Raw genomic sequence first — 24,557 nt, 5'->3', positions numbered from 1 at the left:
ATAGAAACCCTAGGAATTTGCCACAAATCCACCACCATGAGCAAAAGCTTTGCGCGAAAGTATGCTGTAGGTACATGGAGCTGTTGCACCAACCTTCACCTGACCTGTTGTTTGATAAAGCCACTCTCTTTATGCGATTGACTTGTCCCTGCCATAAAAGGGGGATTTATTGTGAAGTGCCTGAAATACACTAATGCTGGCCTTTTGTTTCTTTATTTTTGTAGGCAATCACTCAGGCGTGGTTTTGAGCATCAACTCCAGAGAGATGCACAGTTACCTGGTTAGCTGATATTTACAGCTGAACACAAAAACCGAAAGACTCTTCTCTGTATCGTTTTATTTTTCCCTGGTGATGTCACAAAATTGCAAATATGGCTGTAAATGCTGGTGGAGAGGAGGTTTCTTATCAGTCCCGTGGAAAAAAGCATCCATCATCAGTTACCAAGGGAGAAGGATAATACGCCTTGTGTTGACTCTATGGCCTGGGAACTCGTTCCAATTGAAACTCAAACTATGGTAGCAAATTTGTAGCCCTAGGCACCTTCAATGCCACCTTATTTCTTTTCTGTATATGCTCTAGTTCTTTAGGTTTATTTTTAGAAGGATTGACTGTAACTTTTTAATTATATTTTTAATTGAGGTATTCAGCGGAAGGCTGGGACTCATCAGCCCGAAAAGGTGATTTTTACACAAGCGACTAGACCAGAACAGATGGTTGGTTGATCATGATGACGTTTTTTTAGGAGGCCAAGTGTTTCTGTACTGGGAGAGGACTGAGCAAGGAGACAAATGCACTTCTAGTCGATACAAGCTCTTAACTTAAACATGTGTCAGACAATCTAATGAATTTAGGCTTAGGCCCTTCTGTGGATTAGAGGAAGTAAATTGTTAATTAAGATATCTCATAATATAGGATAATGCTCTTGTAAATGTAGCAAGTCCTGACAAACCATCAGCACCAGTACCTTTCCCAGTCCCACCCCATGTGAAAGAAAAACACCAGCTTGATGCTATTTCCAGACCAGGTGCCTTCACTTGTGGACAGTCATTTCAGTTGTTCCCTTCTTGTCTCATAAGCGAGCACCTTTAGGACGATGGCAGCTGCCGGATGAGTTACCCTGTAAAACCCCATGCTGGTGGCCTGTCTCTTTTTAAATTTGCAGAGAGTGTAAATACCTCTTTTAAGTCGCTTTCTTAGTATGATTATTTTTTTAAAACTTCCTATTAGGGCAGAGGTGCCGGGTAGGTCGGAGCTCTCCTCCGGGCAGGACTGGGTAGCTCACCACCATCCCCTTCCCACTTGCATCCTTTGGGATTTTCCCTGGCTGTTTGCCCTGGCAGACAGGGGTGGGCAAACTCTGAGCTGACCTTTGCCTCTCGGGTTGGTTTGACAATCCAGAGGGTCATGGGGAGGGAGGATGGGCTGAGATTTAGGGGTTCGTATTTCCTTTCCGTCACCACAGGGTGTCACTCAGTCCCTACCACCACCGGCCCCCATTTCTGCAGGGAGGGCAGTGGGGCTTCTGAAGGAGCTGCGGGCAGAAAGGCTTGTGAATCAGGTCGGAGTTTCCTAATCCCAATTTTGTGAGTTGGGTCAGAGTTTCCTAGCCCTGACCCCTGCATCCCTTGGGAACGGCTCTGCGGTGAATCCACACCCCGCTGGTTGTTTCCCTGAGGTTTATGGAGACGTGTAGGAAACGGACTGTGGTGTGATGAGTTTAAACATCTGGCATCCTATGTGTCACAGCTGCCTGGGATTAGGATGCTTCTCTCAGAAACCTATATAATCTCTTCACTTTTTGCCTTCGATAGAGAATAAATAGCTCTTTACTCACTGAATGTCATACTGATGCTAGTGGCAAGCCGCACACCACCTTGCTTAAGGAGGATACAGATAGCTAACTACATCTTTCTGAACAAACAAACAGAAAATAATGCTGGTAAGACAGAAAAGGACTGTCTTAAAATTATTGTATGCATTGAAGTCATTCTTCCATGTAGCTGTGGATATCCTAGAGCATATTGTCATCAAATGCAATGGACTGGGATGTAATAATTCAGTGTAGTAGGCTCTCACAAACCCCACAGGATGTATGTGTAAAGCACAAGAAAATCTAGATTATAAACTTACTGTAAGGAACTAGGTGAAAAAGTTTAAGTGAAGATTCTGAAAAGCGCTTGCAAACTGCTCAGGAAAATAATTTCAAAAATTGTTCTAAAATTTCTGCCTATATAGTTATAGAGTGCCGTGCAAACCAATTTACAGAGAAGCAATGCTCTTGCTGACTGTTGTATGCCAGACTGTGTAGAAATCCAAGGTGGTACATGTATCTGAGTCTGGGTTCCTTGAAGAGAAGCGTAAATACAAAATGTGCTGTGCATTGGAAACTCTCGGGATCGTTGCACCAGAGGTCTTTCTGTTCTCACCAGCTCTTTATGCTTTTTCTAGTGGAAATGAGCTGGAACAGAGAATAAAATAGTATTGCAAACAGCTTACTTGTTCCTGTGAAATAAATCTGAAGAGGGTTATTTGTATAGGGCAGGTGAGTAGCAGATTAGCCTCATGGACAAGGGATGGCATGGAAGTTCTAGCTCCGGGTTGTTTTCCCACAGTTTGTCGGGTTGGCAAAGGACACTGTTGCAGCTAGGTCACACATCTAATTTATGCTTTCACAGCTATTTTTATACATTTAATACAGGGTGATTTGTGTCTCTGATAACAGGAGTCTTTTGGAACACCGTAGAATATTTAACCGCTTGGTACTCTAATTAACACTTAGCACAATATAGTGCCTGTAATAATGTTTTTCGATGCTTATTAATTTGATTCATGCAGCACTCCTGTGAGGTTGGTTTGTCATGTCTTAAAAACATTGTTTTCTAATGAGTTGTCAGTATTGCCATAACTGTATTAATAATACCCAGCAGATAATAAAGGAAGCCTTTGATTCCCTGGCAAGAATAACTTTAAAACGAATTATTTTAAAACTGAGAAAATACCATTACCATTTTCCCATTCATGGTGTCTTTGTTTATCTTTAAATGAAATGTCTCACTAGGGCTACATTTTGAATCTCCTGAACTACATCCATGACATCTTAGCATTTTATCCTTTATATGTATCTAAGATCCTGATACATTCTTATACAGAAACAGAGTTGTTTCTATGCACAAACGCTAGTCACGCATGCATGCTCACAGACGTGCAGTATTTGTACATATTCCAGTTAAATTTGTTAGTGGGGAAGGGCGATTCGATGGCTAAGAAACAAGATGGCTGTCAGGTACCTGTATTCTGTACCCACTTTGGGCAAGTTACTTAACCTGTATGTGCCTCAGTTTCCCCACCTGTAAAATGGGTCTGATAGTAATTATCTACCTCACAGGGGTATTGTGAGGCTCAATTAATCACTGTTTGTTCAGGATCTTCAGAGTGAAAGAATTTTCTGAGCATAAATTATTAATAGTTTCGCTTTCTTTGTTTCACATGTAATTATTGCTGTTATTAAAGGTAGTCTGCTGAAACCAGATGCAATTACGTACAATGTAAAAAATGCATAATCCGAAAAAGGTACATCACTGTTAAAAAAAAAGGTAATTTTATTTTAAAACTGTTATTGGAACATACTGTTATGTGGTAGCATTGCAACATTGGCTGTGATTTTGCTGTTACACACTAGTATCTTAAATTTACTTTTCTGCAGTGTTATTTGGTCAAAAGCCTTATAATAACGGGTACAGTGATACTTACCAACATTGATATTGAACTATACTGAAACCAACAAAACTGGCAGTGTATTGGCCTCATTCACACCTTTTGGTCTTCTTAAACTCTGATGTATTTGCAATTTCAAAAACACCCTGTACTTTTCAGAGTGCTCCAAGCTGTACTGATTTGAAGCATTCTAACAGAGCCATCAAGATTTACAGCTGGTATCTTTGCTTTCCCTTTTGATATTGAATGTTTTATATGGCTTTGGAGTGGTCCATCCATACAAAGTGCTCAGAAATGCTCAGAAGACATTTAGGGAAAATCCACACATAGTGTAAATTAATTTCTCAAAAATAAAAGCAATATAAATCAATGTATGTTTTTATACCCTGTAGAAGAGGGTGGTGGAAATGGGTGTGAAGAAATAGAAGGTACCAGCCTAAGGCAAGATGTTGTTATCTCCAATTCACATCCAATTTCCTTGAACTCTTTGTGGATATTCTCATTGAATTATATTCTTCCTGATGAGTTTTCTGCTTTCAATGACCAGTTTAAAGAGGAGTAAAGTGTTTATTCATATAAAGTAAATGATTTGTTAAATGACTGTCCTCTGGACAGACAGGGCCAAATCAGCGCTTTGCCATTAGTAGTTCCTAGTGCAAAGCAGATTTCATCTGACATGATTATGATGGTTAGCTGTGGTTTAGGTTCAATGAGACATCACTTTAGTGGGAATACTCTACTACTGTATGCTGTCTCTTTAACAGAGGTCAGTAGAATGGAACTGCAGTGGTTTCCATCCCCCTTATACAAATACATGCTCAAAGAAATGGGGGGGGGGGGGGGCTGTATTATTTTTAAGAAATTAAATACATGCATTTGTTTGCAGTAACTTTTTGATGATGAACCAGTGGTTCTGATAAGCTTTGAATTTCTAGTGTTATTTCAAGTTGAATACAATGTTGCTAAGTTGATGACAGAATCGATGACAATTTCAGTCATAGAGTTTTCCTATGTTTCCTATAAAACAATATTTTGTAATTTTTCATTAATGAAACATTGAGGGGAAAAGAGAGACTGAAATTTTTATTTCATTGCACAATCCCTGACAGTTGGAGTTGTTATTGTATATTGATTGATACGGCTGTATTGTTTCTATCTTCATTTTTATTTCAGACTTTTAGATGGAAGTAACTGCACATTTCTCTCAAAATATTGGCTTTCTACCAGGAAGAAATTTATAAGCATTTACCTTCACAAATATTGATTTTAGAGATGCAAAATTTTGTTGTGTCTTCTAAGTCCATCCAAAAAGCTGCTTCCTGGCTCATGTTCTCTGTTCTAGTCCCAATTGCACATTGCTTCTACAACTTTCTTTACAAGATTGGCATATAGCCTAATCTTACTAGTCTGAGAAAGTCTTTCTAAAACTTCCATTAGAATAGCATTTAATTGCCCAGAAGTAGTTCCAGGATCTGCTCAGACCATTTTCCTAATGTTAAATCTGTATTTTCATGTTCTTTATTTCCTTTCAGTATTTCAGTATTAGCCCTCTCAGTGCCATTTAAATGCGTGTTTATTCCTGTCATGGATATATATGTAATGTTTTTCACTTATTTTCAGACTATAATCATCAAAGTGACAACTTTTGAAATAACTCAGACCCCCAGTTAGCTTTTGCAATTAAAAGCCTAACCCCGCAGCCTTTGGGAAATGTCAAGCTGTGCACTCTTAATTTTTTAATCTTCTTTCCTAAGTCAGCCCTTCTACCCGATTGATCACCTCAGCAGATTTTCCTCCAATTCTTGTTGTAAACTCAAGCTGGAGGGAGTGCAGAAGAGTTTCTCAATGTTGAGATGGACTAGAACAGCTCATGTCCCAAATCTGAATGGGAATGTCATGTGGACAAAGTTTTTATTTTTTCTTTCTTTTCAAGTATGTTACATAGAGTAGAGAGGATTATACATACCATCGGGGAAATAAGGCCCTGTAATGGTACATCAGGATGGTATGAAGACTAAAGAATGCATTCATCCTAGAAATGTCTTTTTTTTTTTTTTTTTCTGAAATTGATACATACAGCAAGTTCATTTCATGATTTTTAATATGTGAGATCTCATTTCTTTAAGTCTTAAGTCCTGGCCTTTTTCCTCCTGTTAAATGGAGTAGCAAATTACTTAAAATATGAATTGTGGAGCCATGTATGACCGAATGAAGGATTTTCATTCTTTTCATCTCTTTTTTTTTCCTTATGTGAAGCTTGTCAGAATTACTATTTTCAGCTAGTTTATGTGCTGGTAGCTGAGAAGATCTTCTGGAAGACAGTATCTAAGAAAAGAAATACTGGAAGGCTTAGAAATATGTACTCTGAAGTGCAACAATATAGCTATGTGAACAAAATCCTTATCAAAGAGCTGTTATGGTTTGTATTAAAATACTTTTTTTAATAGTATCTGTAAAAATACATGTTCTTAATTGCATACTCTTTGTCTCTCTCTCCTTCCAGATTGATTTTCTTTTAGGAGTGACATTTACTAGCCCTGAGAAAAGTGGATTCTTTCTCTTACACAAGTAATTCTGTTTAAAATTATTTCCATGCAACACTTGACTTGAAAGCATTACACAAACTTGAGCTTTATTGATTGGACTTGATTTCTGACTTTCTGTAGAATTTGCATCTTTACACTGATTTGTTGCGGTACAGTGGACTTAAAGCCCTGCTGGGCAGCAATAACACATGCAGCAGTACATGGCACTACTTAAATAATATGCCTTTGTTGCACATATTTTTAATGGTATAATGAGTATATGAATCACCAGGAAGGCCAGGCATTCCAAATAACTTTCTAAGCATGTCTTACATTTCTATGTTATTTATTGCTAATTTTAGCCAGCTTTTGATACTTACATTTAGTTCTTACTGACAGTGTCTGCTCTTGCAGATCAAAGGGCAAGAATTGGCTTATTCTGTTTTTAAAAAAAGTATTAATTCACACCGTTTGCTTATTAATTAAAACAGTTTGAAAAGAAAATCTTTCTGAAATGGTGAAAGAGATGCTTTTTAATGAGAACAGCTCATATAGGGAAACAACAGACTTGTATCCATACAGTTTTTGAGACATTCTTGTCACAGATTATGAATAGGCAGGACTATGCAGAAGGAGAAGTGTAAACCCCAAACATCAGTAACAGGCACATAGGCAGTTTGCAAATGATAAAGCTAGTCTAAAGGAGAATATTTTAATACATCACTTACTTATATGTCCCAGATTCACAGAAGGGCATTTAAATGGTTAAGATTACAGAATATCATCACAAACATAGGAAGATGCCCAATTCACTGGCTCCGTTTGCTTGGAAATATACTGCTCTCTTTGGGGTTAATCTTTTGAGACGCTGAACTCTGAAGAGAAGTGACCTGCATTGTTTAATGCTTCCAACTTTTTGCTAAGTAATTGGTGACACTTTATAGAAAAGATTGTCTGAATTTCCATTCTCTTTTGTTTCTCCTCGTTTCTTCCCCCCTCCTTTTTTTGTCCTTTTATTCTTTTGCATTATTGCTGCTGTTCGTTGCTGTGCCTTGCCTGCCTCCTTCTCTTGATGACAGTTCTTTACAGTCCACTTTTTTCTTCCTTGGTTTTTGTTTTGCTTTATGTTCTGTTTCTATCCGTGTTTTTATTTGGATATGCACCCTGCTGTGTCCTAAGTGGTAACAAGAAGAATCATGATCTCTTCCCCATCCCTGTCTCTCCTCTGAGCTCTGTGCTGTTTTCTGGGTTGGTGTAGTTCCCCTGTGCTTTTCTCACTGCAGTCCATCCTTCCTGTTTCTTTCCCACTTTTGGTTCTTTTAATCCTTTCACTTTTAATTATGACTTTCATTTTCTCTGAATCTTTCTGGAACTCTTCCCTTTTGCCTTTCCAGGACTTCTCTCAGCTGCTTGTCCCAGAGAGCACATACTTCTAGTCTGAGACGTCGATGAGTGTTATCCTTCCTGAAGAATAAATAACTAGCATTTTTCCTCCCTCATCCATGTATATATTGACCTTGCTGTTGGCCTGTTGTGGAAAATATATATTTAATTGACAGACAGCTATACCCATTATCTCCCAAATACCTCCTTCTGCCTCATTTTGGGTTATGGGGATGAGACATAGTGTTTGCATGAGTTTCCTGGAGCACGGCGAGGGCTGGCTTGCTTTGCAGCCGTTCAATCTGGCAGGTACAGAACTGCAGCAAGGTTGGGCAAAAGACACTTTGCCAGGCCATTGGGCTGCGTTTGTATTTCAGTATGGGAAATATTGAGGCCCAAGGTAGTATGTAACCTTTTAGATGATTTGTTACAACCTGAAGCAGAAGAATAAGTGAGGTGAAGAGGGTCCATTGCTAATAGAGGAGCAGGACCGGGAATCATTCCTCTTGGGAGCAATTTGACTTGTCAGGTTTGTGGGATGGGTGTGTATGCAACCTTCCCTAGAGGCAGAGGCAAATGGCTTGCTTTCAAGTTCCATAAAATACAAGTTTAAGCAATGTCAACAGATAGGTTTGGGAGAATCTTCTTGTTGGAGGAGCTTGGAGAAGTCAATGGGAATACAATAATGGAAAAGCTCAGTGGTATCTTTGAAGGGTAGAGCCTGTGTTAGAGAGGGAGCGTATGTGAGAGATGCAGGAGGGAGCAGAGCACAAGACTAAACAGGACAAGGAAGAGTAGGGAGAAAGTCAGTGTTACCAGTGTGTATGATTTTGCCCTGAGTTGTTTATTTTGTTTTGCTTAAGCCTTGGAGCTTACTTTAATTCGTAATGGTAACTGTTTTCAGTTTTGCTGACTGCATACAGAGACTTTAAACCATGAGTCTAAACTGATGCAGCACCAGGAGCATGGAAAATTATCAACATTTCTACCTGTAATTTAAGACTAACAGCAACATCCCACTTGAGGTGCGTGGAAAAGAGGTTGCTTCCCAGGAGCCAGGATGTATGCCTGTGTACTCCAGAGGTAGCTCCAATGTAAGTTTACTTCTGAGATGATTGTAGGGCATTTGCTGATGGTGCTCCTTCTTAGCACAGCACTGAGCTAGGAGGCAAGGGAGGAGAATTATTTTATAGGGTCTGTGTCTTGGATTTATACCGCTTAAATGTAATTTGCTGGAATCCCTCGATGAGCTGTAATTTTATAATGTTTAGAGAGGATGAGTTGGTATAGCGTTCCTGCGGGTAAACACCAGCCACTGGAGTTTACTGAACATGTGACTAGAAATTTTAATTTTAGGAAGACAGAGTTCCTCCATTTCATATACACACCAGGCATTTGAGTACAGCTCCTTTTTTTATTTGTCACTGACAAGCTATGATTTATTTCCTCATGGGTGTAAGTCATGGGCTGCGCTTGCTGCCATGCAGAAGGCTCTGGAGGGAAAAATGTAATCAAATGGAGACATATACTTGAATTCTCCCTTTGATCCCAGCCTCTTCTGAGTCGCTTTTCTCCGATTGTGGTTCTGCCAGTAAGCTGGGGTGATGTCAAAAGGGGATTAACTCATTTTTATACTCTTCTGTGTAGCTGAGAAAAAAATACAAGAAAAAATTTGCAGAGGAATAGCAGATTGGAAGAGGTGGGGAACTTCATCAGCTGTCAGGGCACTTTGGGAAGCTTTCACTTTTGTGCTTTACTTACCACTTATTTTTACAAATACGTACAACTTCTGTGATTTACCTTTCCATTAACCATAGATATGTTTCTTTGCAAAAGGGGAGGTGGTTCTAAGGAACATCACACTAGTGATGCATTCCAAGTGTGGTCTTAGGAGACATCAACTATTGCCCTTCCTCACCCAAATGAAATTATCATAGTATCATTGCTCTGTATTTATGAAGCTGCACTAGGAATATCAATTCACCCTGGATTAAGTAGTGGAGGAAGACTTGGAGAGATAATGAGAGTTGGAATGGGAGAATTTTCCATTTTAAGAGTAAAGGATGAATACTGGCATATTTACAGTGCATCTGTGGCTGTTTGCAGCACAGGTGGGTCCAAAATCTCACATTCCAGACTTGGACAGATAAATCATACAGATTTTGCTGGCGCTACTCTCATGACAAAAGGAGAAAAAATTGGTAATTAAACCTAGCCCAAATCATATTTTTTGGCTAATTAGAGCTACAGCTCTTGGTAAAGATATGAAAGCCAATAAAATAAAAACTAGACTTGACATACTTCTTGGGAAGATTCACAAAGCATTTCTGGTTACCCTGTTGTTCATGCGGAGCATTATTTATTCGGCATTACAGGGCCAAATTCTACCCTAATTATGACTCTGCAGTTCCACAGACTTTGTCAGTTCAGCTTTCTGTTACAGAAGAAAGGCACTCACCCACGGTGAATTTGAAATGCAGCTGCAGGCTAAAATCAGTTATCATCTCACTGCATCTGTACTCACACAGGTGACTGGCTGATTTTCACTTGTAATTCTTGTTCTCATGGTTAGCACGAGAGTACTTTGGGTAGATGTAAGCTAATTACAACCAAGGCAGAACTTTTAGTTTTTGAACTACTTGCAACTGCTTTTCCAGAATATGATCAGCAAATGCTTAACACTGTGTTTCTAACCAGATTTCTGACAAAGGGGCCCCTCCAATCCGTGTAAAGGCTCTTAGTTGCCATAAGTATGCTATAGTCCATACCTTTAACATACATGACTACGCAGTCCTCTCCTTTTGCCTTTGCACACATTCTAGTATTTGTGAAAACAGTACATGCCTTTTCCTAATTTTGTTTCAGGAGACCTTGACTTTGAGCAGGTTTCTTTGTATACAGTACCAGGGCTCAAGGGAAGAATGAAATTAATCCATAACTGGTGCATTGTCATAAATGGGGAAAAGTGTTATTTGTATATTTTTGTAAATATGTAACATTTAATGGCAGTTTTGTAGTGACGTGCTGTTTTTGAGAAAAAAAAAAAACAAAAACAAATATATGTTTGAATATGCTTAATGTAACACTTAACTGTGATTCAATTGCACAATTAATAGCTTAATCAAAAGTCTTGTGCAATATGTAGTGCACACACATAACCAAGTATCTGTTAGTGATCACAACCAAGTTTTTGGCAACTTTTAATGATGGTGATGAACTGTGCAGTACAGATTATCACAGTCTCTTTCAGCTTCCAAACATGTAGCAGACAAACTACTGTATACGTACCTGTGTACTCCACTGCATCCAAAGGTATGCATTTGTCCTGAGAACCTGCACTACAGGTTTTTCTTTAATAAAATTCGGTTCTAAACTATTGGTTGCTTTGTTTTTCTTGTGAAGCATTTCATGGGATTTGTGGAGGAAAATGGTTTAACCAGTCCCCAGAATTTGTGTGTGTGTTTTGATTTATCAGTAATTAGCGGCAAACTACTCAACTTCAGCAGCACTGAACTCAAAGGCTGCAGCAAAGCTTCATCCTCCTCCACTTTAGCTACTCCACTTCATCCTCCTATACTGCAGCTCAACTCTGCTCCGGAGTGGAGTTGCTGCAGTATAATTGGTGCAGGGTGACACTCTGTGGTGAGACTGAAGCCATGCAACTGCAGGTGAAGAAAAATAAATGTTCTTCTAGAACTCCACTGAATCAAAGGCTGAGTATTTCTGTCTAGCTAAAGAATTAAAGAATTCAGCAGGTTTCAGCCTTGATCTCCCTGTAATAGAAAGCCATAAACAGAACAAAGCTGTGTGTGTTCTTCTGCCTTTCCCATGTCTTTATTCCAAACTCTTCCATTTTCATTGGCTTCACACACTACTTGCTCCTTATTTATTCTTTTTTCTTTATTAACTGAATTGTCTTTCCTTTATCCTACTGTGTTCCTGAAGAGTTGCCTGTGCTGTATAGAAGCTGCATCCTCCTTGCAATATTGAGGGGTCTGCAAATCAAAACTCTGGTTCTCAAAGTGCTGTTGCTGTTACTGATCCTGGCGAGCGCTCTCTTATCTTTGCAAAGGTCACTGAATTGCTAAAGTCAGAATATGATGTCATGCATCCCTGCAATTTGGACATTCTTCCCTGCTTCAAAGTTTTGAGGTGAGCTGCTACTGGCTTAGCTCAGATTTAGGGTTGGAATACAGTTTATGGTTTGCTGACAGGTAGTTGCTGCTGTGCAGCTTGGCCTTCCCAGGGAAAGCCTGACACTGGTAAAAGAAAAACTTGACCGTTCTTTTCATGCCTTACGCCCAAAACAGGGAAGAGCAGAGATGTTGCTAAGTGTTGTGGTTGTGGATGTGCAATGTGAAGTCCTGTTAAACCTCATACTGGGACAAAGCAGCAACATAAACTATTACCTACCGATTTTTTAATTAGCCATAGAAAATTTATAGACTACAATGAAGTTTTAATGGGACAATGAATGGATTATTTATTCATGCAGTGGGTATATTTTGAAGCTCGGAAGATGGGCAATTAGAATGAAAAATTTCCAAAATGTAAGTTTAAACTTCCTTTTCTCAGTCTGCCCTAGTTCAGCACTTTCTCATAGTCCCTGCTGAAAGACTTCGCAGCCAGAGGAACCCTGCGGTATGGGCTAGATGATCCTACTCTGTGGCACATCATGCTAAATGTGAGGCTGGATTCAGAAATGAAGCTTGAAGCTTTCCCTACTAGTGTAAAATTCAGCTAGAAAACATTTTGATGGTTGTCATTTTAGGTTCTTTAATCCTATATTGTGACTAGCTGGGACTTTAAACTGCAATTTATCACTAAAAAAGCAGCCTGTTCAATCTCAAGTGACTGCGTTTCATTTTCCAAATTTAGTGCTCCGATATAAATAAAAGCAAAATGAAAAGAAACCCTGAAGTCTCTTATTTTTAATGATGTTCCAATAGTTCTGAGAAAAGCTCCTGAGTTGGAAGGGCAGGAGTGAGAACAGACATGGACAAGCTGTTCCCATGAGACACCAAATGAAACTTGCTAATACTTAACCTAAAGGGCTATTTAACTTCAGAAACCAATTTCCATGGAAAAAAGAATAAGATAATCACTTCACTTCTGTTTCCTTTGCTGTCCTCATCAAAGCCATATTAATTGCTACACTATTTTGAAGCCTAACTGGTTGCAACATCATCATAAATTATGTCTCTATAATAAAACTTCTGAGTCATAAATACCAGCCAATATTTTTTCCTGTTTTCCATTAAGACACTGATTTCTTTTCCATTTTTTTTCTTTTTGTGATTTGTGCCCTGAAAGATACTTTGCTTTCATATGAATCCAGCTGCTGTGGTGAAAATGTTACTGTATTCTGACCCTCATGGTTTTCAAAAGCTGAAGCAAAATGCTACAAATGCTGCTCAGTGTATTTTTAACCTGATAAAAGGATCCATTCTTGCCATGACAGCATCTCACCAAAAGCTGACCTCCAAAAAAATCAGAAGCAGCAGTACATGCTAAAAAAAACAGGTTAAAAAAGTAATAGTTACAAGGAATAATTCAGTGACAGCAATTATCAAGTCTATTTAAAAATCAATAATGAAACAAGGAATGAAGCTTTTCACTTAAGTTCAACTCGGGACCATGTAGCTGTAACTGTACTGAGCTGTAATTCTACAAAATCTAATAGGAAAATTATTTCCTTGTCATCAGGAGAGATTATTGAAGAGGAATATCCTTGCTGTAATTTAATTCTTTCAGTTGTCTAATATATTGTGAAGGAATAATAATGCATTGTCTTGATCTTAAGAGAGATCCTTGCTTTAAAAATCAAATTGAAAAGAATATGATACATTATTTTATAGGAGGGAATGCTTTTGTAACTGCTGGTGGGAAAAATTAAATAGTCTTCTATGAAAGAAACCAGCTTCACTTATTATTAGCAATATGGCAGGGGAAAGCACACGAGGACACTTACCCAGTATGCGCTTCCAGCCTCCATCCACCCCGGAGCTGGACATTCCCACTTTGGAGCTGGTAGCTTTCTGTTTGATAGCCTTAAGTAATTCTTTTCTGCCATGAATTTTGTTTATTGTTTATGGACCCATATAAGCTTTTAGCATCTGTAAAATTCTGTGGCAACAACTTCCGTAGCTGAATTCGGCAGTGAGTGAAAGCACCTCTGTGTAGTTGTTTTGAACCTGCCCCATTAATTCTGATACCCTCAGAGTTTGTACTGTTAGTGACAGGGACTATTATTTCATTCCCCACTCTGGTGCTGATTTTTATAACCTTTTAACATATTCCCTCCTCTCCTCAAGATTTTTTTTTCACACTGAAAAGACCTTTCTTTTCCCCTTGAATTTCATTGTACTAGCAATAATTTTCCTTGTAGGGAGAGGGCTAGGCTTTTGGATTTCTTTCTTGATCTTGTACCATCACCCATATGCGTTTATCAGTGCCCAGACTTTGGATAATGTTCTGTAGGTCCTAAAGCAGATGATGGAGGTATCAGGGATGCCAGGTGGGTGGTTTTCTTTTCTTTAACACTTGTTTGTGCGAGTTGTGCAAGTCAGACAGGCTCTAGAGCTATGTGCTGATTTTAGACCACATGATATTTGCCAGGGTTTTTTTGCTGTGTTTTGGGGTTTTTTTTGTTTTGTTTCTTTTTTTCTAATTATTGTTACTATGCAGTACATCAACCTAACTATTAAAACGCCATGATCATCTTGGGTGTAGTCGTATTTTGGCACTCTTAATTGTCTAGGTTGGGGGGTTTTTGAGGTTCTTTTTTCTTCTTTTCTTACCACAGGCAGCTCTTTCTATATTTCTCTACATTGAATTTCTTCTGACCTTTTAATCACCAGTGAAGTTGTGAATGGTATTTCTGCAACTCCTTGTAGCTGGCTTTTAGTGTTACTATCTTGACTATATTAGTAACAACAAATTTGTCTGGGGTTTTTTTTCAATTATTTCTGAATATTCTGATATGCACAAGGCTCAGACCCCAGCCCTGTGGAATCCCAAGGCTGAATGGAAAGGCCAAAGCCACTGAAAATAGAGAATTTATGCCCTATTTTTTTGTTTGTTTACCAACCAGTTATTTATCCTATTGGGCCTTTTAATTTTCTCCAGTAGCTCCTTAAACCTCTTTAGTGATGGATCTTGTCAAAAGTGTGTTGAAGAAATCCAAGCAGAGTATGTTCTTTTCCTGGATGCTCACTAACAGCCTCACACACCTCTCAGCGCTTCATGAGCAATGACACTCCAGTATAAAACCTGTGTTGACTCTAGCCCAGTACAGTGATTCCTCAGTCTGTTCACTAATTCTTCACTTTATTATACCATCTGTCAATTTGCTCAGTACAGCTGTAAAAGTCTGTGATTCCTGATTTTTTCCCTCTCCATTCAAAAAATGGTGTCACATTTGCCATCATTCATTCTCTAGCCAGGAGCCCTTCTTTATAAAGCCCTGTGCTTAAGTACTGTAATAAGGGGTCTGACGGTGCTCGACTTTTAGGCACAAATTTTAAAAAAATACATAAAAAAGAAGAACTTAACATTAAAGCACTGCAATGCTTACAATGTGGCTGCCCACCTGCAGGAATAAACCACAAGAAGTAAGGTGTTGGTGGGGTCTTTCATATTAAATGCCTTTGGGATGTAATTGTAGACCAAACATTAAATGTAGCTTACAGAAAAACACTAAGATCCTCTTTAAGGCTTTTTTAGGCCATGAGCCTGAGTAACTTAAGGTACTAATTTTCTAATTTTTGCATATATACTATTATACTGTAATAATAGTATATATTATATTATTCTAAATGTATATTTTATATATAACATTTTTATACAACTTGTCCTATAGATATCTTTTCTACAGACATTCTTTCTTTCTCTAGAGAAATACTAATAATTTGCTTTGAAGGCTTTTTAATTGACAAAAGGCAGTGAGGGGTTATAAGCTTTGATTAAGCGGACAAAAAGCTGTGTCTACTTGAGAGACAATTCTTATTAGTTATACCACCATGACATGTTTTAAAAATGCTGACCACCTTTTTCTCCTGAGGTCAAGGAGGCTGTGAGTACAGAAAGGAAACAAATCAGACTACTTTATAATACTGCTTCCCTGAGTTTGGTAAAATGAAATGTATTTTCTACTTAAGCATGACATTTGGTAATAATTTTAGTGTAATGGGAGCAAAAGCTAAATCCAAGAAAAGCAACAAGGAGTAATTATGGCTCATCACTTTTCAATATCTCATCTGTCAGTCATCTATAAGGAGTTGCTCTATTCATCGTTAAGTAGCCTGATAATTAGCTCAGTTTGATTTTGATCCACTTCAGTTTCTTAGGGGTAATTTTTGACGTTTTACATTTTACATTATTTATTGATGGGGTTGACATCTAAGCAAACTGATACAGTAACGCTAGATAAGTGGCAACTTCTGGTATGAGCTCGAAATCCATTGAACTTCCATTTCCCATTGCCGGGCGAGCCCTTAGATAGACCGCGTCCACGGTGCAGGTGGTCATCGCACAGTTAAACGGGGACAGAACTGATACCAAAAAAATACTAATTATAACCTGTCCAAGTATTTTTCAACCAACTGGCACGGGAGAATGGTACTTGGTTGAGGGTGACTATTGCAGGTGTCCTGCTAAGGTGCCACCTACTTATACTGACAAATACCAAGAAACAACAATGCAGACACTTCTTTCTTTGACAGGTAACTTTATTAATAATGGTCTTGGATCTGTCGCACCTACCAGATGCCAGTCTTTTTTCACACTCTGTAAGACTTTCTGAAGAATAAACTAGAAAGGCATAAAGTTAGTTGAAGCTACTAAGACACACATTTGAAGGTGGGTCTATTTTGGACCTTTTTTTTTTTTTTTACAGAAGTTTCCATGAATGTGTGTCAAAAAACTTAAATACATTGAGAAATACAGTAGAAAGACTATATTTACAGTCAATTATAATGGGCACTGCCAACATATCCAATAAAAAAAATAAAACAAAAAAATTTTCATGTTTCTTTCATGCTTTTTTCACAGAGTTTTTTTAAATATGATTTTGTTTTTTAAAAAATACAGTAAGGAAATAATTACATTCTTAATACGAGAACATTATCTTACAACATACAGCCTGGGCCAATTAATTTGAAAGTGTCTTTAACAAAAATTGATACTAAATGAAGTATTCTCCATTTGAAAAATCAAATTGCCACAATCATCTCATTAAAAAAACCACCTTTGATCCCCTAAAGTTATGATCTGTTTTTTTCTAAAAAAAGCATCACCCATAAAAAAACAATAAAAAAAAGCACCTGGTACAGTAACAGGAGTTTGTTGAGGAAGCACAAGTGTAACATTTTCTTAAAAGACATAGAAATGGTTTAAAATACAAGAGTTTTCCTTTAAAATGAAAGTCATGCTGCTCTATCGCTGACTTTGCCTGGTGATCCTGAAATCTAAAAACGGTGAAAATACAAGCTGTGTCGCTTTTTATAAAAAATTGTGCAGCAATAGTACTATTCAAGAAAACAGAGTACATTTCACAGCACCAAATGTGGTCTATAGAGAGGTTATTTCCCGAGGGTTTTTTGGTTTTCCTCCTTTCAAAACCTTGGCCATTATATAGACTAGACGTGTTACTAAGGCAAATTGTGATGGCACCAATGTACTTCTTATACATTAGAGACATACAATTACAGTCCATGCCGGGTTGGGGGCGAGGGGGCGGTGGTGGCTTTATGGAGCCTTTGCTGCAGGAAAGGCAAAAGATGCTTTATTTTGCCGGCAGCCCCTGCCGCAGCGGGTGCTATAGGTGCCGAGGGTGACCAGCGTCTACGGCAGAGCAGAAGGCTGCGGCACCGGGGCTGGGGTTGTGTGCGCGGCCCCAGCACCACGCCATTTCTCTTTGCTCGGACGGAAGTTTGCACACTTCCGTCTCAGGCATGGATTAAAACCTGTCTTTGCCAAGGATTTTTTTTTTTTTTTCATGGGATACAGGGGGTGGAAGATACAATGCCAATATTGGGTAAACAGGACAGGTGATTTGGCTTTTAACTACTCTGCATTACTTGATGCGGGACCACTTCTTAATGGCAACTGTTACATCATTGCAAACGTTGACTAGAAGCCTAATTTGCATCATAAATATGTACAGATATAAATTAAATATTTATTGAAATATACAAATAAATAACTTAATTTGAAATAAAAAGCCTAAATGAACTTTTGCTTCAAATTTGTTTCTGCTAATATTTGTGGGAACTTGATACTGTTTAGTCCATAGTCATACAGCATAGAATGTGCCCTCCACTTATAGAGTTAGTAAGTAAGCAGATGACCTAAAATAATACAAAAAAAATCCTGTTTTCAGTGAAAACCACACTGACACTTGCTTCCCTACTGTATCTGCATTCTTGCGGCACTTTGTACAAAGCACAGTCCCAAGAAGCAAAGAGCCTTTTCTCGTGTTGGGCCCCATTTCTACTGTGCTACGGTCAATGGGATCCCTGGCACTGATTGCATTTGGGAACAGGACACAGCCCTGTGTCCTGGCAGCTATCAGGTCTTTCTGATAGCTCTGTGCCTTCAAATCCCACCAGCTCCTGCAGAAAGTTCTCTGGCATCCAGCTCAGCTGGGAATCTCGGTGTACCCCTCCGGAGTTACACACACCTATTCCTAAAGGTAAGAGACAAACTATAGGCTGGGCCATAAAGGGATGTGATCCTTGATAACTGCTGTCTTGCCAACTTCTGTGGTTTTAATTGCAAGTCTTAACTAATTATCAAGACTCCAGCCCTAACATCTGTGATTATCTCAAAATCTAAGTAGTAGTTTAATTTTTTTAATTAAAGTAATTTGCTAGTCCTCCCAGTTGAGGAGGAAAAAAATCTTGAGAATGTGATTGAAGGCTCTCCAAAGGCTTAAAAAAAACACAGAGAAAAAAATTAAAAGAACCCAACTCATGATGTGGTTTTTTTCCCCTCGCTCTCTTCTGACTTTTTAAAGCCAATCTTGAGATTTTGAAGGACTTTAGTTGGCAATTAACTGCATGTAAGTTCTCAGGAGTGACATGGATGGAGACAAAGAAGAACAGATTTCTATAATTTTACAGACTAAAATGCAAGACACTGTTTCCTAGTAAACAGAAATGGACTCCTGTCTGAGAAAATCCCCAATTCTTTGTAAAATTGTTTATAAAAGAGTCTGGAAATTATCATCTTTTCAGTCCGCCTTCCTCAAAAATAATAGCTGAGGTCTGAAAAGACGAAGGAAACTAAGTACAGCAGTGTTCTATAACTCAAGTTTAACAATACTATATTATAAAAAACAAAACAAGACTGACTGCATAAGCTATTCTGAGTTGCCATTATCTGTTGAAGATTAATTTCAATAATGTTTTCCTTTTCTTTTTCAAAAAGTATAGAAAAGAAGCAGTATCTAAAAACACCTGTTTGCCTTTTAAAAAAATCAGGAACAAGTCATAGTTCAACAACATGACCTTTGAAAACGACTGGTACTTCAGAATAGCAATAAAGAGAATGTACTAAAATGCATTTTTTTCAAAGTATGGCAGCTTTTTATCTCCCAACGACAAAAGCATCTGTCTAAAAAGTATCCAAAAAATGCTCCACAGCTGAGTTGTGTTCATCCCACAGTCTCACACCAGCGTAGAGGACAGCGGCACTGAAGAGCTCCTGCCTTCCCAGCCAAGCAAGCCACGCCATTTCTGTGAATACATTTCTTCAGTTTGCTTTTGCCACACGAACAGCTAACAGCAAAGCGACTGCTAATGAGCAAGACTTCGCTCAGCCACCTCTGTGGCAGACCTCGAGAGTCAGCTTTAACCTGTAAGAGTTACGATTTCACATCGGTCTTAATGCACCAGTCTTCAGTGGTGTTCAGGCCATCTGATGCAATACAGTTGCTGGTCTATGCTGTTTCAGCAAAGTAAACTTTCAACGGCGACTTTATGCTCCTTTTTAATTACTATGGTTGGTTTGGGTTTTTTGGTTTTCATTTTCTTTACCAGTGAAGTTGGAAGTAAAGATTTACAGCTAACAAAAAGGGGCACACATAGTTACACAGCAATACAGTAGAGGGAATACAGGCAAATTAGCGCCAAGCTACCATTAACTTAACAGAATTATAAAACCTCTTATGTTGTATCGCTTGATACCACCTTTCAGATGAGTCTTTTGCAGCCTATGTCTTGGTCCATAATAGGTAAGGCCTTTATGGAAAGTGAGTGCTTTTGCTATATTTATGTTCCATTTTTCATCTCCCATTCCTGGAAGGGGAAAAAAAAAGATATGGAAAATGTTAGAGAAATCAGAATATTTCACTGATGTCATCAGATCTGCTAAGCCAAAGCCAGCTGAGGTCAGTAACAGTTTTTCCATAAACTTCACTGGATCCAGTCTTCTGCCCGCAAATTAGTTAAGGAATGCTAACAAGTATGTCCTGATAGCGTCCGTGTGCAGCTTCCACCCCTCCGCAACTATATACGGCAACTTTTTTTTCTAGTGCAGTGCAAATAAGCCATGTTTGTTTTCTGCAAAGGGTACTTACAGAGCAAATTTGCACACCACAGTTGGTGTAAAGCACTCAGCTGGAGCTGAATAAGGGAGAGGCTGATTTAGCATATAGGGCTTTCTGACTTACTTGCATGGGACAGTAGAAAACACTCAGTATCTCTCACAGCTGACACCAAGTGATTGCTTTACTACACTTCAATTTTTTATTATAAAGCTCATGGCAGACACATATTTCCATGGCTAAAAAGGGCAACTTACTGAGGCAGAGAGACTTCCAGGCAGGGTAAAGAAAACCAAGTTCGTTTACATGCATTTGTTTCCCTTATATGTAATCGAAGTTGAGCTATTGCTCGGCAAGTTAAAGAAATCACTTTGCCTTTCTGTGCCTCTGTTTCCCCACCTGTTAGCTGAGGACAATGACACCTACCATCCACAGCAAAGCACGTAATCTATAACACTCTCATCTATATGTCTCAGAGCAAGGTATTGCCATTTCTTCTGCCACGTAAGTGAAAACCATAAGATTGCTATAGCTAAACACCCAGCTAAATCAAAGTTGTGGCTATTCAGTGATACCTACACTATTTCCTAACAGTACACAGAAGCAGAAGAGCTGAAGAGGGATGAGCTCAGCTTAGGACACCCACACTGTACCTACTCCCTGAATCGTATCCTTACAGCAATCAGGAACTAATGAAGATACGAAGGAGTTGGCCTCTCGCTGAAGTAATCCCCGTGGAGCAACCGCCCAGCTGTTCCTGGCCAGGCGCTGGGGTCTACAGATTCCTCTCCCACCCATCTATTCTGCAGAGATACTCTGCAGGCAGCCTGCTGACTTGGCTCCCAACCTGAATTCCTGAATTTAACACTCATTCCACAACATTTAAGAGCTCTGACTGAAAACCGTTACTTATGCATGTAAATACCTGTTTCTGCTGCTGAAAGCAGTAAAAGCATTAGTTTGGCTAAACAGCTGCATGACCATGACACCTCTTCAACCATTGTAAAGGTCACAGTTAGTGGCTGCTTTAGCAATGTAAGAAAAAAATCCTGGGTTTAAAGCAGGTAGACAGTAATATATCTTTTTTTACATCTTGGGGATTTTTTTTCCTTCATTTGAATGATACTTTTATTAAAATAGAATATATTTTAAATATTCAGTTTTACACTTCAAATTATGGTAAACCTAAACTTAAAACACAGTATTGGTAAAAACTAGAATACTTTAAAAAGGCTATTAAATATATATTCCCTACGTGTACGCTACCAAAGCTCTAAAGGAAATCCTTGGCTAAGCAACTGGGAGGAGAATTTTTTTAAAGTGTTAAATAAGCCTTGAAAGCAGTAGCTTCTTTTGCAGGTGCAGAAGGAACTTTTTCTTTGTTTCCATGTCTCCAGCAGGTTCACGCCAATGAAAGAATGTTTAAGTCAACACTGACAGCCTGACTGGGAGCTGGGAAACTGGGAGAGCTCCTTTTCTTCTCCTGTCCCTGAACATAAGCAAAATGTAAGCTGCTGACATTCACCAGTCCACCAGTTTTGAAAACAAATCAGAAATAATCATTGCAGGTTCCTTGCTACACATAACAGTTTAGTTTCAGAAATTCATTTGAAATGTGAAATGTTTAAATAATTGTTTTTCTTGTACAGCATGGATATTTGGACCATTTTACTTCTCTAGGAGTGCTAATGCAGAATACTGTTTTTCACATTTCAATACAGTCTCCATTTCCAGGCAGAGATTAACAAAATCGCAATTAGAATGCCTTCTGGTTTCTTAAAAATATGTTATTACTTTCTAAAACAAATTAAAAGCATATGTTACAAACAGAAAAGTTAAAAAAAATCCAAAAATATGCATGCATATGTATGTATACGTATAGAGTACGTCCCAAAAAGTCAATCCCCAAATTGCTGCTAGTTCTTAGATTTAACACTAGATCCACCCTTTTGCTTCTTTCTCTACTTCCTTCTCAGCCAGTGCATCTGAGAGGAGAGAGATTTTGGTGGAGCAGCTTCCAAACCTGCTGTCTGAGGTGCCCTGCCTCCCCTCGGAGGCATGGCCGTGCCACCCAGCTCTAACGGCGCAGGAGCACCCGTTTCACAGCAGCAGCTGCCCTAGCAAAGAGCGGCCCAGTGCTGCAGGCGCATCAGCACAACAGTGACGCGAGGGTGGCTGCAAACATGAGGCTGGCTGGTGACAGCCTCAGCATCCTTTGGGCAAGGAAAGAGCAAGAAGGGAGGCATTCAGTGCATTCGAATACATACTGGGGGGGGGGAAAAATAATCTTGACATTTTGAGCGCTTATACAACTCCCTCGTAACGTTGGGAGATTCGCCAGCTGCTGAAGATGCAAGTGCAAGCACAGACGTGAAATCTGTTTCCCTCCCACGTACTGCACTGACATCCGTGCGTGGAGAGCCAAGCCAGTTCTGCTCTGGGATACTCACGTGTGACGCCCTTTCCTTAGCCACATCTATAAGGCCTGGGCTCACTCGTAACTGCAAAAGGCCAAAAGAATTGAGAGCCAAATTCCACCCCCGCACATGTACAGTTAACTCCCCCTGAAAGCGGGCTGTGCTGCAGATGCATACCTGATGGCAGACTTTGGCTGCAGCTCCTTGCGAATAGGCTGAGTACAGCTTGGGTTGCACTATCTAATTCAGCAAAATTTCACTAAATATTTAGTGCGTGAGGTTTTAGGAAAAAGCTGTTAAAGCTGAATTGGATACTTTGAGTTGTTTTTCCCAGGATGAGAAATATGCTTAGTAGCTCCATATCCTATTTGATTAGCCTAATCTTATATCCGAGATTCCTCTACAAAAGAGCTTGACCAACCTATCGTGCCATCCAAAGCACAGCGATAGCACAAAACACAGCAGGGCTTTTCCTGTATGGTATATGCTAAGCATAAAAAATGTACTACAGCTGGAAGGTATTCTTTACACCAAAAATGTTTAGGTTTTTATAGTGCCCTGGTTTCTCCAGCTGTAAAGATTAAATGGCTGGCTTTAATGTGCCCGTCCAGTCCGTAGCACAAATCCACGCTCCCTTTTGTAAGAACTGTGCTCTGCTAGACCACATTCCCTGAGTAACGCTGTGCTAACAAGCAAATCTAAGACAAAGTGTATAGTTAGAGATGGTATCTTTATGAGACAAATTTGGGTATAATTGGAATACACAGATAAGCTTTAGAACACATGAATCCTTCTTCAGGTTTGAAACACAAGCAGCGAACTTCAAAGTTAAATAGAACTGAAACCCATTATGCTGAGTTTAATTATTCTTAGTTGAATTTAAATGAATCAGGCTAACTGGCAGAAAAAGCAGTTGATGTCCATGGAAAGGAGGGAGGAAATGGTGGCAGAAGGAGGGCAGGAAAGCTCTCACATGAGGTATAGCAGAAGAAGTAATTCATGGCCTGGGCAAGGTAGAGAGGTTAAAGGGGCGGCTGGGGGAGGAAACAGAGAGAGTAGGATGGGCCAGGAAACCAAATCATTTGTTGAGATGATGATTTTTCAGTATCTGCCACATTTAGGTGCCAGGCTCATGCTCAGTCACTGTAACTGTATATAATCAATGAAGACATGTAACAAGTTACTTAAAAAAATCCCTATATAGTATACCTCATTGTTTTAAGAAAAGAAATGGACTGCATGAAAGACAAATGTCTATGATTATTATTGTTTATAATTACAATTAGCAGTGAACTACTAAGTCAACAAAAGCTTGGGCCAGTGCTATTACTGTCACCCTTGGTTACGTGCTGCCCACACACTTACGTTGTTAGCAAATTTAGCCCAGAAGAATGATCATGCAAATTCCATTTAAACTAAAGTGCAAAAATTAGAAAACTGTAACAATACAAGAGGACCACAAACTTCGGCCTGGTACCTGCGAGACTAAATTAAATTAATTCAATTTCTACTTTAAGTGTACATTAAGAGTAGATACTTGCACAACACATTGTTATTATAATGTACAACTATTTTGTTCTTGCAAAGATCAGACCCCATCTTGTGTTGTTTCAGAGCATTTACTATAACAGTGCTCTTTTAACCACTTCTCTGCTACACAGATCAGTGTAACTTTATGAATTTTAGACGGACTGTCTACACCACAGACTACTTACCTTGCACATTAAATCTATAAAGGAACAGAGAAAAACACAGAATGAGAGAGTAGGGCCAAATCTGTCTCCCAAACTACTTACCAATTCTTCTGCAAAAGGTTCCCCCAAACCAGCAATGTTTATGTAGTAATACAAATAATTTATATATGGCATATTCTCTTCTTAAGGATAAATTTCACCCACAGAAGCAGCAGGAACCAATCTTTCCCTCTCTCCTTTTCTGTCTCTGTCTCTCCACAAGCAAATAAGATTTTT

At 39.0% G+C, this 24,557-nt stretch overlaps 2 protein-coding genes across 8 annotated transcripts in view; one reads left to right on the top strand and one right to left on the bottom strand.

Moving 5' to 3' along the window:
- Positions 1–10,999, top strand: part of SORCS2 (sortilin related VPS10 domain containing receptor 2) — a 590,289-nt gene extending 579,290 nt beyond the window's left edge. For all 6 annotated transcript variants that reach the window (XM_030008352.2, XM_041124365.1, XM_041124361.1 and 3 more), the window contains one exon: positions 225–10,999. In XM_030008352.2, coding sequence (XP_029864212.2) covers positions 225–248 — 24 coding nt within the window. In that variant the 3' untranslated portion in view covers positions 249–10,999. The remainder of the gene's footprint in view (positions 1–224) is intronic.
- A 5,335-nt stretch (positions 11,000–16,334) lies between these two features.
- The window catches only part of AFAP1 (actin filament associated protein 1), a 120,947-nt gene continuing 112,724 nt past the window's right edge, over positions 16,335–24,557 (bottom strand). For both annotated transcript variants that reach the window (XM_030019947.1, XM_030019955.1), the window contains one exon: positions 16,335–19,922. In XM_030019947.1, coding sequence (XP_029875807.1) covers positions 19,896–19,922 — 27 coding nt within the window. In that variant the 3' untranslated portion in view covers positions 16,335–19,895. The remainder of the gene's footprint in view (positions 19,923–24,557) is intronic.

The sequence above is a fragment of the Aquila chrysaetos genome, chromosome 1 (genome assembly GCF_900496995.4).
Source record: "Aquila chrysaetos chrysaetos chromosome 1, bAquChr1.4, whole genome shotgun sequence".
Taxonomy (NCBI): Eukaryota; Metazoa; Chordata; class Aves; order Accipitriformes; family Accipitridae; genus Aquila; species Aquila chrysaetos.
This window is presented reverse-complemented; position numbering and strand designations above follow the sequence as displayed.